General features: G+C 35.0%; 1 protein-coding gene across 1 annotated transcript in view; it reads left to right on the plus strand.

Annotated features, from left to right (window-relative positions):
* Positions 1-1,137: 1,137 nt before the first annotated feature.
* Positions 1,138-13,627, plus strand: part of Zdbf2 (zinc finger DBF-type containing 2) — a 33,320-nt gene continuing 20,830 nt past the window's right edge. Inside the window, exons 1-2 of the mRNA XM_051190342.1 lie at positions 1,138-1,216; positions 3,274-3,376. Coding sequence (XP_051046299.1) covers positions 3,317-3,376 — 60 coding nt within the window. The 5' untranslated portion in view covers positions 1,138-1,216; positions 3,274-3,316. The remainder of the gene's footprint in view (positions 1,217-3,273; positions 3,377-13,627) is intronic.

Raw genomic sequence — 13,627 nt, forward strand, 5'->3', positions numbered from 1 at the left:
TATTTTTTTTTAATTAAAACTAGTAAGGTAGCTGAGAATATTGGGTACTGGGCCCAAACTTAGTTTCACGTGTGTGTTTTTCTTTCAGAATTTTACCAGAAACTTATTTGGGCTTTGGGCAATTTTTGTTTCCCCGTAACTTGCTGAAGGCGCAGGGGTGCCTAACCTCCTTTTACAGCAGCTATTGCGCTTGGAGCCCAGAAAGCCAAGTGGGTGGGGGCTTGGTGGGGCCACAGTAACTGCTCCACCTTTTGGGGAGGTGTAAAGAGCTTTGTGTTCAAAATTTAATACTTTCTTCTGTTACTAGAAATAACTGTGTTATTTTTTACGTGCCAGTATGACTAGAGTGTGCTTGATTGGTCCATTATAAATGTGAGACTTTCTGTCTAAAGAGTGGTTTTATTTTAATTTACAGACGCTTGTCTAGACGGATGCAGCTGATGAGATACTTGTGCTTCTCTGCTCAAGGTAATCTACTAGTTACTTTCAAATCAACCAGATCTATTAGAATTCAAAATCTATATAAAAAGACCTATTGACTCATGCAAAGCAATATAATTCTAGATAAATAATTTGGATAAATGATCCTTTTAATAATTAAAATTTTATTAGTTCATAAAAATGAGCTGATGTTCTTGGGTCAACTTAGAATTAGCTTGAATATTTTAATTGTGTATTTATATGTGTATCATATTTTAATATGTGTGTGTTGTCTTCCTACTTCGGAGGGATTAGATTTGGTAAATTTTAGGTGAGGTCCTGGAATGTTAAATTTAAAAAAATGTCAGCACATGCTTCTGATTTATAAATCACTGTGGCATGAAAGGTGATGGAAACAGCAGGTGATCGAGCCTTAGGGATTAAAGGCTGCAAGCTTTTAATTTTGTTATGTGATGTTATACATATTTTGCTTTTATTTAATGAATGTTTTAATTAGATATTTAAGAAGTGGTTAAAACATTTGTTACTTTATAATTTTCAAAGTTTAGTTTTATGTTCTAGAATTTGCTTAGCCTCAAGATTGTTTATCTACAAATATAGCCATGAGCTTTGTCTTGGTCTATAGTTTTCAATTAATAAATGAGGTGAATTAATGGGGAGAAAGATCCAGTTTTAAAATTTCACATCTGTTATTTCAGATGCTGGTTTAATTGATTTATTTTTCCTGTAAGTGTGAGAAGTCAGAAAAACAAAGGTTCTCAGTACAGAGTAATAGGTAAGTGAATATTATGAGGAATGTTGACTTGATAAAGCTTTTGCATTCTCACTAGTTTTAAGGCTGTAATTTTATTTTCAACCGTTGGTTTTACATTGTGGAATATTCTTACTCAGGAGTACTAATGTCACAGAGCCAGGTTTGGTGGCACAAGCCTCTAATTTCAGTGCTTGAAATGCTAAGGTAGCCTGGGCAATACATTAAGACTGTTTCCACCTTCTCCCTTTAAATACAGCACATTGAATGATTCTGTTTTATTTTTCAGCAGACAAATGTGTAAATAATTAGAATTAAACTTAAAAAAACTTATTTGCAATTCTGTTTTCAGTTGTAACAAACCGAGTACACTGCATTGAATTTATTAAAATAGCTGCAACTATGTATATATAGCTGAAACTGTGTGTGTGTGTGTGTGTGTGTTTTGCAACGAATTAATTGGCTGTGTATCAAGATTATCTAGGGTATCAATGTCTCTTTTAGCAGAGTAAATGTAGATTTATTTAGAAAAGTAAGAAAGAACTCCTGTGGGTAGAAAGGGCTTCAAGAGAGGAATACCTTGTTATTTTATTTTTGCAAAGCAGCAAGGGGTTTCATTTGGAAGCAAAACATAAGTACAGAAGGGATGCACTGTTACCTTATAGTGTAAGACTTACTCATAAGCCCCCTTCTTAAATAGTGTGGAGAATCTTCAAAAACTCTGAGTCCTAGGCTCTAACTCATTTCTACTGCTTCATAATTTGGGGAATGATTTTACCATTTAGCTTGATTTTTGAACTTTGATATATTATGGAAGGCTTATAGTTTTTTTTTTTTCTGAAATCTTTAAAATCTCTCATGTACATATATAAATATTCCATTTTTAACTCTAAAAAACTTCTTATCTTTGTGCTCTACACTGGTGCAAACTAAATCACAAAGAACAAATATTTTGTCTAAGATCAAAAATGAATAAGGTGTGGCTTGGGCAGTCTGTGGGGCCACTGGCAGTGGGACCAGGATTTATCCCCAGTGCTTGAACTGACCTTTTGGAGCCCATTCTCTCTGGAGGGATATGTTGCTTAGCCTAGACATAGTGGGTTCTGCCTCAGAGTAAGGTGGGAAGGCTTGTAGTTTTAGCTGGGTTAAAAACTAGTAAACCATTTATTGGTCAGGAAATCACAAAAATACTAGTAATAAAAATTCTCTATATGTACGTGGTTTATATATTTAGAAAAGTTTAGTGATTAAAAGGCCACTTTAGTTGTTATATTTTTAGCAACTCTGATAAACTGATGAACATAAACTGCTGCATGACGTTTTTACTCAGTTAGATGTTCTCTCTGATAGCACAAATTCTGGATTTTTTGTTATAAGAACTCAGGGAAATGGTGTTTCAGAAGGGTTTATTAAGTATATTATAGTGGTGTGGTCTTTAGAAATCTAGTGCTGTGTTATTTCATCTGGAATTATTTTCTAGTAACTCAGAGCTATAGAAAACCGCTAAGATCCTTCAGTATCTTCAGATAACTGCAGCAAATTGCTTTTTCTAGTGATGCATCCATCTGTTGACTCAGGAGCTTATGTCTGCTTTGTAATATTCTCCTCATCCATAGAAACGGCACTGGTGGAAGTTAGGCATGATGGTGCATGCTTATTAGTCCCGTACTAAGGAAGTTGAGGCAGAAGGATTGTGATTTCCCGGCTAGTTTTGGATTACATAGTGAATTCTAGGTCAGCTTAAGCTATATAGTAAAATCCTGCCTCAAAAAAATGAACAGAAATAATTTTGAGCTATTTTCCTAATAGTAATAAGGAATTACTGTTTATTATTCATTTTTATTTTTATTTATTATTATTATTATTTATTTATTTATTTATTTATTTATTTTTTTTTTTGGTTTTTCAAGACAGGGTTTCTCAGTGATTTTGGAGGCTGTCCTGGAACTACCTCTTATAGACCAGGATGGCCTCGAACTCACAGAGATCTGCCTGTCTCCTAAGTGCTGGGATTAAAGGCGTGCAACACCACCGCCCAGCCATCATTATTAATTTTAATGCTTCTTTTTTTTCCTTTGTAGTTTGACCATTTGAGGCCAGTAGCCTCCTGACTGACTAGTTAAGATGCAGAAAAGACAAGGGTATTGCAGCTATTGCCGTGTGCAGTATCCTAACCTGGAACAGGTGAGAGGTACCCACTGACCCAATAACAACACTTAGCATCTTAGATATGAGTTTCTCTTTTACATTTTATTAAATTGGCTTATTTATTCACTGAATGGATTTCATTGAGAATTTGCTGCTTTGCAAATATTGCTTGAGTATGAACAAAACCAATTTTTTTTCATGGAGTTTGCAGTATAGTTTAGTAAGACAGAAAATAACTAATAATTTTAATACATATGTCAAATTATGATTAGTTTTATGAGGAAAGGACAATAAACGAGAGAATGCTGTTTAAGTAGAATGGCCAGGTAAGGGTTTTAAAAAAAAGTGACATTTGAATTGGCATTTAAAAGCACATCAGTGCCAGGTTTGCATATATATATGGAGGAAGAGTTCTAGGCAGAGAAAATGCCCTGAAGGGGAAGAATATTACGCTAACCAGAAGTCAAGAGGCCAGTATGACTGCAGTGAAAGTTGTGTGATAAAGTGCAAAGTGGTAGGTGAAAAAGGAAGGGTAATAGACTCTGTAAAGCCCAGTAGGTTAGGTGGGTGTTGAGAGGCCTGCCTTTAATTCCAGCACAGAGAGGTGGAGGCAGACTGATCTCTGTGAGTTCAAGATTAGCCTGATTTACAAAGTGCTAGGACAGCCATAGCTATACAGTGAAACCCTGTCTCAGAAAACATACAAATGTCCTTGTAGGTTAAGGTGAGAACACTGACTTTTATGCCAGTGAGGTGGGTGGCCATCATAGCACTATGAAAAGGGTGACTGTATTATTGAACTCATATTTTAGAAGGACCATTCTGGATGCTGATGAGTAGAACAGTTGGTATGGGGATTCTTTCATATTTATTTTGTTGCAATGTAATTCTTTCATTATAAACTTCCCCACTTTAAAATGAAATTCAGAGAATTCAGAGATCTTTAGTGTATGCACAAAATGATATATTGTTTAATTTTCATCTTTAAAAGGAAACCACATACCCACTGAATAGACATTCTGTACTCTATTGGATCTCTAACCTCTGGCAACTACTAATCTACTTTCTGTTTCAAAAGATTTAACTATCCTGGATAGTTCCCTCAGATGAAAGCATATGCTGTGTGACCTTTGAGTCTTATTTTCCACTTAGCATAATATATTCAAGGTTCATTCATATTATTGCATGTATTACTCTCATTATGGCTGAATAATATTCCATTATAAAAGTAATACCACATTTTTTTTATTTGTTCAACAATTGATGGATGCTTAGGTTGTTTTTACTTTTTTTTTGGCTACCATGAATATTGCTGCTATGGATATTTGTGTATAATTTTTTTGTGTGAGCATACATTTTCAGTTCTCTTGGGTATATATATAGGAGTGGAATTGTTGGGTCATATGATAACCTTTTTTTTTTTTTGAGGAACTGCCTCACTGTTTTCCAAAGTGGCTCTACTATTTTATGTTACCTCCAGCAATGCATGAGGGTTCCAGTTTCTCCTCATCCTTGCCAGCACCTATTTTTTTTTTTCTTAATTACTGCCATTTTGTGGATGTGAAGTGATATCTCGTTGTGACTTTGATTTGCATTTGCCAATGTCATTGAGCGTGTTTTCATGTGCTTATCAGCTGTTTGTTTTGTACACATTCTTTAGAGACAAATGCCTATTCAGATCCTATGTCCATGTTTTAGTTGGTTTGTCTTTTTTATTGATGAGTTTTAAGCCTTTGTTGCTAGCAGACCTTTATGAATTAATATGATTGTAATGCTTTGTCCTATTCTGTGGCTGTTGATAGTATGCTTTGATGTATAAACATTTTAAATTTTGCTAGGTGTGGTAATGTTTGCCTGAAATCCCACAATTTAGGAGGTGAAAGCAGGAACATTGCAAGCAGGCCAGCTTGGACTACATAGGGAGACCTGTCTCAAAAGAAAAGTTTTAAATTCGTTTATGTTCTTACTGTGCAGTTCAGGATGGCCTCAAGCTTGAGGGATCTTCCTCTTCCACCTCCTGAGCACTGAGGTTGTGGGTATGTACCACTGCACCTTTCTTTGTCTTATGTTTGATGAAGGATTGCCCAGTCCAACATCATGAAGACTTATGCCTGTATTTTCCTCTAAGAGTTTCATAGTTGCTCTTATAATTAGGTCTTCTGTGCAATTTGAATTAATTTTTGTATAGATGAGAGATGGACTCCAGTTTCATTCTTTTCCTTGTGAAATCCAGTAATCAACTACACTCTGTTGAAAAGACTAGACTTTCCTATTCAGTTACCAACGTCTGTTGAAAATCCACTTTTAAAATTGTAAGAGTTTATTTCCTTGTTCTCAGTTCTGTTCTATTCTATATGTGCAACATAATGTTAGTACCACAGTCTCTTTAAAAAACACATCTTAAACTGGCATACAGTAATTGTATGTGTTTATGAGATAACTGTGTGATACTTAGGCACAGGTATACAGTGTGCAATGATCAGATCATGATAATTGGCCTGCCGTCTCAAACATTTATTTCTTTGTGCTGGGAGCATGCGCTCTGCTCTTTTGAAACACACAGTTAATTGCTGTAACTCATAGTTAATATTCCTGTTCTGTAGAACATTAGAAGTTATTGCACCCATCTTCCCATACACATTAACTATCCTCTTTCCATCCCTCTGCCTTTCTCAAGCTTGGGTGACCACTCTGTCCACTCATCCGTCTGTGGACACCTGGAGTGATTACCTTTTTGGCTGTCATGAGTATTCTGTAGTAAACAGAAGAATACACATGTTGTCCTGGCATATGGATTGTATTTCCTTTAGATATGCATCAGCAGTGGGATTTTCCATTATAAGAGGTTCTGTCCTGTTTTCTGTAATGGTTTTATGTTTAACAGTCTTATAGTAGTGCTCCCTCTTTGCCACATCCCATCAGAACTTGCCATTTTAAAATCTGTTAGTAGCACTTCTTACAGGGTTGAAAAGATAGCTTGATGATTAGTGATATCAAACTTTTGTATATATTGGTTTGCTGTTTGTATATCCTTTTAAATATGTCTTTACACAGGTTGTTTGCCCATTTTAAAAACAAATTATATTTTGCTGTTGAGTTGTTTGAGTCCCTTATGTATTCTGGAATGAATCCTTTGGGTGGCCCATGCCTTCTCAGCATTCAGGAAGTGTAAAAGCAAGAGTATCAGGCGTTGAAGGCTAGCCTTAGCTACATAACAAGTTTGAGGCTAGGCAAAGATACATGAGATCATGTCTCAGAAAACCACCACCACTACCTCCATCACCAGAAACCAATACTAAAGTAAGAATTCTTTGCTGGTAAGTAGCTTGATGGGTAAAAAAACATGCCATACAAACTTAAGAACCTTTGAGTTTGAATTTCTAGGCCCCTGTAAAGCAAGCCATGGCAATGTGCTTCTGCACTCAGTGCTTCTCTGCCAAGATAAGAGTCAGGGACAGAGAATGATGTGTGACAGTGAAAACTAACAGGCAGAGACCCTGTTTAAAACAAGGTAGAAGGAAAGAACTGGCACCTGAGGTTGTCCTCTGACTCCCATATGTGCACTTCATGCCTTTTAATGTTTTCTTCTAGTAGTTTCATAGTTTTGGGTCTTACACATACTAGTGTGTCTTAGTTACAGTTCCATTGCTAGGAAGACACACCATAACCAAGGCAACTCTTAAAAAAGAAAGCATTTAATTGGAGGCTTGCTTATTTTAGAGAGCTATTCCACCATCATCATGGTGGGGAGTGTGATAGCAGGCAGCCATAGTGCTGGAGAAGTAGCTGAGAGCTTTACCTCCTGAGGCACAGGTAGCAGACAGAGAGACCGAGCCTGGCATGGACTTTTGAACCCTCATTGCCCATCCCCAGTGACATATCTCTTCCAACAAGGCTATCCCTCCTCCAACAAGGCCAAACCTTCTTCCTACAAGGCCACCCCTTCTAATCCTTTTTTGTTTTGTTTTGCTTTTTTGAGGCAGGATCTATATGTATAGTCCTGGCTGTCCTGGAACTAGCTCTGTAGATCAGGCTATCCTCGATCTCAGAGTTCTGCCTCTTGAGTGCTGGGATTATAGGTGTGTACAACTGTCACCTGTCCTTTTTTTTTTTTTTTTTTTTTTGTCGCTAATTCTTTTTTTCTCTCTTTTTTATTATTATTATTTTTTCTTAATTTTACAGTTCTACCCTAGTTCCCTCTCCCTCCTTCCATGCTCTACCACCACCCCTCCCCTCCCATTCCCCATGCACTCCCCAAGGAGGGTGAGGCCTTCCAGGAGGGATCATCAAAATCTGTCAAGTCATTTGGGGTAGGTCCTAGGCCTTCCCTCCTGTCTGTGGCTAATCCTTCTAATCTTTCTCAGACAGTTCCTGGCACCAAGCACCCGAGCATGGGAGTGTACGGAGGTTGTTCTCATTCAGACCACCAGATAGTGTGATATATTGCATTGATTTTTGTATGTAGTAAGAGGTTGAAGTCTAGTTTTATTCTCCAATATTTAATTCATCATTTTTAATGAGACAGGGCCTCACTATGTAGCTCTAGCTGTCCTGCAAGTCTCTATGTAGACCTTCCACTCAGAGTGGTCCACCTGCCTCTGCCTCCTGAGTGCTTGGATTAAAGGTTTGAGCCACCATACTAGACTTACTCTTCTCTCTTTATATATATATAGATGTTGAAGCTTTCCAGTACCATTTACTGAAGAGAGTTTACTTTAGTTGGTGCCTTCTACACCCTCACTGGTCAGTTGCCCTTATAGTTAGATCTAGATGGGTAAATTATTCCTTTGTTTTCTGTTAAGTTTCTTCAGTGCTCCACCTCCCCATATCATACTATACTTTTGTATTGTGTTTTGAAGTTGCTATTATAATGGCTCCACCTTTATTCATTTTACTCAAGACTGTTACAGCTTTTAAGATTATTTTAGGTCCAATATGAAGTTAGAACCTAAATTTATATGGTTGCTTTTTCCTTTTTTGCTTCTGTGAAGGTCATTGATATTCTGATACGAATTGCAATTGAATCTTTAGATTATTATGGGTACTTTAACTATATTCTTCTAATCTATGAACATGAGCTATCTTCTTGTTTGTGGTTTATTTGTTATGTGTATCCTTCTTAATTTCATTCTTTTCATATTTTAGACATCATTTATATCTGGTTCATAATTTATCCTGAGGTGGTAGTATTATTAATGTTATTATTGGTAGCTTTCCTGGTAAAATTTAGACAATATGTAGAACAGATGCTTTTTGTATGTTTTTATATCCTATGCCTTGAATTTATTTTTCAGTTTTAAAAATATTTTTAAAGCAGTCTAGTTTTTTTTTTTTTTTTTTTTCCTAGTAAAATTATGTCATCTGGGGCTCAGCAGTTGAGTGATTGCTGCTCTTTTGGAGGACCTGGTTTGGTTCCCAGTGCATGGCTGTCACTATAGTTTCAGGGAGTCTGACACTCTTTTCTGATCTCCATGTGTACCAGGCATGCATGTGTTTTGCATACATACATGGAGGCAAAACACCTATGCACTTGTGAATATTTTTTTTAAAGATTGCCATCTACAAATGAATAATTTGATGCCCTTTATTTCTCCTATTGTGATGCTCTAAGGCTTTTAATCTGATACTGAATATGATCAGTCAGTGTGAATGTCTTTGTCTTATTACTGCTTTCAGAGAAAGTGGAGTTTAGCTTTCCTCCATTGAGTATGTTATAAATTGTGGATAGTCATGTACAGTACCTGTTATGCTAAACTGTGTTACTTTTATACCCAATTAAATTTTTTTTATCATGAAGGACTGTTTAATGTTAATTCAGAAAAAGTATAATTAGATATATACTAGATGATCATGCAGTTTTATCCATCATTAGAAATGTTTGTAGATTTGTATACTTTGAATCATTCTTGTCTTCCTGAGTAAACCCCACTTGGTTGTGGTGTATAATCTTTATGTTGTTGAATTTGATTCATTAGCATTTTGTTGAGAATTTTTTAATCTGTGTTTAATCAGCAGTGTCCTTCTGTAAAGATTTAGTAAAATTTATCAGGTCCTGGGCTTTTATTTCTTGTGACACATTTTACTGATTTAGTCTGGTTACTTGTTAACAGTTTGTTGATTTTTGTATGTTGTCATGGTTCAATTTTGGTAGGTTATGTGTATATAGAAACACATTTCTTTTTTCCCCCTTTTTAACATTTAAATTAGAAGCAAGCTTGTTTTACATGTCAATCCTAGTTCCCTCCCCCTCTCCTCCTCTCCTGCCCCCCACCAGCTCCCTATCCCATCCCGTTTTTATTCCCCCAGGGAGGGTGAGTGAGGCCTTCCATGGGGGAATCTTCAAAGTCTTAGAAACACATTTCTTGTAGATTTTCTAATCAAGTAGCATACATTGTTCATCATAGTCCCTAATGATCACTTGTATTAATTGGTTGTAATGTTTTCCTTTTCATCACTGCTTTTATTTGGATCACCTGTCTTCCCTCATCTTTTTCATGCTGGCATTTGTGCACACATGCTATACCACTGAGCTACACTTCTAGCCCTTTTTTAAAAAACGTGTATGTAGGCAAGCTTTAGTCTATTTCTGCTGTTTGCTGTTTATTTCCTCTTACTGCTATGAGTTTGGTATGTTCTTGGTTCTTTTAGATTATTTGTGGTGGTATTTGTTTTAAACATTTTTTAAAGTAGGCTGCAATGCATCTGTATTGCTTTTGTTTTATTCTATAGGCTTTTGTTTGTTTCAGTGGTATTATTTTAATTTCAGTTTAAGACATTTAAAATTTTTCTTTTGATTTCTCCTTGACCCACTATTCATTTAAGAACATGCTTAATTTCCATGTACTTGTGCAGTTTCTAAAGATACGCTTTACTGCCAGTTTTCTTCAATTCTGATCAAAGATACATGTGCTGATTTTATTTTTGTTAATTTGTTGATAAAGTTCCACATGCTGATAAGTATAATGCTTATTCTGTAGGTTTTGGATGAAATATTCTGTAAATGTCTGCCTGGACCCTTTGGTCTATAATATATAAACAGTTTACATGTGAAAATCAGATTCTTTCTAATTTTTGTGTAGGTGGTCTTTCTAATGATGGAAGTATGATTTTGAGTTGTTACTACTGTACTAGAATCTCCTTTTAGATCTAGTATTTAGATATAATTATATATATATATATAATTTAAGTTGTTGATATGTGGTGTTATGTATTTTACACACACACACACACACACACACACACACACACACACACACACACACGTTATTTCCTTTTATTGAGTTGATTCTTTTGTCGTTATGTCTCATTTCCCCAGTTACTCACTCTAAGTCTATTTATACTGATACATATGTGGGTACTCGTGCTTGGTTTTCTTTACATGGTGTGTCTTTTTTTTCTGTTCCTCACCTCTAGCAAATGTTACTTTACTGATTAAATAAGTTTCTTAGAGCAGCATATCATTGAGTCTTTTTTTTAACCCTATTGAACCAGTCTACATCCTTTATTTTGAGAATTTAATGTTTATATTCAAGCTTATTGATAGGTAATGATACACTCTTGTTATATTTTTAATGTTTTTTTTTTCTAATTTTTTTGGTATGTTTTTCCTTACTCATCTTTGTGATTTGATGGTCTTCTGTATATGATTCTTCCTTGTGTATCTGAACAACTGTTGAGTTTTGTATTTGCGTATTTTATGATGGTAGTTAGTTGTCTTTGCTTTTAGTATAGAACTCTAACACATTTTTAGGGATGGATGAACTGATTGTGGAGAATTACTTCACTTTTTGTGTTTTGTAATGACTATTTTTCCTACAATTCTGAAGGATAGCTTTGCTGGTTTTTTTTTTTTTTCTTTCAGGACTTTGAATATTTTTCACCTTACACAGTTTCTGCTGACAAATTTTCTTTTAGCCTAGTAGGAATTACCTTTTAGGTGATTTGATGCTTTTCTGTTACTATCTTTAAAATTCTCTTATTTTTAGCAGTTTGATAATGATGACTGGGAGATGTTTGTCATCTTTCTGTACCAAAACAAAATCCTGGAGATAACTTCTTGAAGTTTGTTTTGTTTGTGAGTTTGGAGACACTTTAGTCTGTAATTGATAGGTTCTATTATTGTGGGTTTGTGGTGACACAACACAACTTGTCATGGAGTGTAGTAACACAAGTTGTCTTAATGTCTGGAATGTGAAAAAAATAGACAAAACAACAGACTCCCATAATGTTCACTGGAGGCATGCTATCAGTGACCTAAAGCCTCCAGTTTTAGATCCAGTTCTGAAGATCCACCTTTCAGTTCATGGGCCTGAAGAACATTCAATATCTCATCTTGTAGTATATATGACCTCTTTTGATCACATTTCAAACGTCCTTTGAGCAGCTCTAACTTTTATAAGATTGAAAGCTTTCCATTATTAGGTTGTCTAGGTTTTCTATCTTTTTTGGGACACAAATGATATCAACATGTCCTTATTTCATCATATCACTAAATGTCACAGGCTTTCTTCATTCTTAATTTTTTACCTAAGATTGGGTTACTTCAGAAAGGCAGGCAGATTCTGATAGGGATTGTGTTGAATCTGCAGCTGAATTTGTGGAATGTCCACTTTAGCACTAAGTCTTCCAATGTATATACAGGGAGTATGTATTTCTGTTATCGAAAGCTTCTTACAAATCTTTCAACCTAGTCTTGGGCTTTTCAGTATACAAGTTTTGTACTGTTATGTTAAATTTATTCATTAGTATTTTTGATACTATTGTTAAATTCACTTTTGTTTATCTCTAGTATATAGAACTATAATGGCTTTTAAAATATTTATCTTACATCATGCAATCTTGTAGAACTTAACTAGCTCTCAAGTTTTTTGCGAGTGAGTCCTTATGACTTTGTATGATCCTTCCATGTACAGAGAGTCATTGCACTAGTTTTGTAATCTAGATACTCCTTTCCTTGAACCTCTCTCTAGTAGTTATCTAGTAGAAGTAGTAAGAATAGATATCCTTCTCTCTCATGATCTTAGGGAGAAAGCTTTCATTCTGTCAATATTAAATATGATACATAGTGTGATTTTTATATAGAAGACCTTGTTAGGTTTAGGAAATGATCTTCTGTTCCTAGTTTATTTCCTAGTGCATTTAGTGTTTCATTATGAAAGAATGCAGGATTTGTCACATGTTTTTTTGTGTGTATATTTGTTATATAAATGTATTAGTTTAGGCTGTTATAATAAAACATGGTAGTACTAGATGACTTAAGCAAGTTGAATTTTTTTTTTTCTTACTGAAGGCTAGGAAGTTCAAGAGCAAGATACTAGCTGATTTATCTACTCTCCTAGCTTGTATTTGGCTGTCTTCTTAACGTGTCTTGCCTTGTGGGAGAGAGTAATCTCTCTTCCTCTTATAATGTCAATAATCAATGGCTATATTAGAACTTCACCCTTTTGGCATCATGTAATACTAATTACTTCCTTAAATTGTATCTAAATTCAGTCATATTAGGGGTTATACATTCAGAATATGAGTTTTGGTTAGATGTGGGTCAGTATGTAGTGCAGACTGATTTTTGGATGTTATCCTAACCTTATTATCCTAACCTATTCCTGGGATAGATCTTATATGGTCATGGCATACAGTTAGTTTTCTTTTACTGTTGCTGGATTTTGTTAATTTTTTTGAGGATTTTTACATATATATTTGTAAGGAGTGTTGGTCTGTGACTTTCTTGTGGTGTCTTTGTGTCATTTTGGTATTAGGGTAATGTGTTTCATATTTGTTAGAAGAGTTTTATGAACCATTGTATATATTTTGACACAAGTATTTGTGGTTGTAGTAGTTACTGTTTTCTGACCAGGGTTGTTCCTTTAGAATTGTCTCAAGTTTCTCTTCAGGGTCTAAGCTATAACTGTTTCATAGGTAAAACAGTTTATAATGATGTTCTGATCTTGTAAATGCTGAACTGTTTTTATCTTAGATGATATCTAAGATAACTGTATAATATGTAAAAATTCTGTGTGGTTGTGTGGTGGCATTTGTCTTGTTTATCTAACAGAAACCAATTGATTTCATAGTTAAAAAGTTTTTTCATTGTGATTTTTTTTAACCCCTCTACCCTTTTCCAAAAAAAAAAAAAAATAAAAAAAAAATATATATATATATATATGTTTTTTTAATGCTGGTCATAAACATGAGGCAGAAAAGAAATGAAGTCTCTTTATCTTTCTCTTACGATTGATAAATTGTTTCATTACATAACTGGACTTGTTGAACCTTTGGCAATTGTGAAAC

The sequence above is a fragment of the Phodopus roborovskii genome, unplaced genomic scaffold (assembly GCF_943737965.1).
Source record: "Phodopus roborovskii unplaced genomic scaffold, PHOROB, whole genome shotgun sequence".
In the NCBI taxonomy this organism is placed as follows: Eukaryota; Metazoa; Chordata; class Mammalia; order Rodentia; family Cricetidae; genus Phodopus; species Phodopus roborovskii.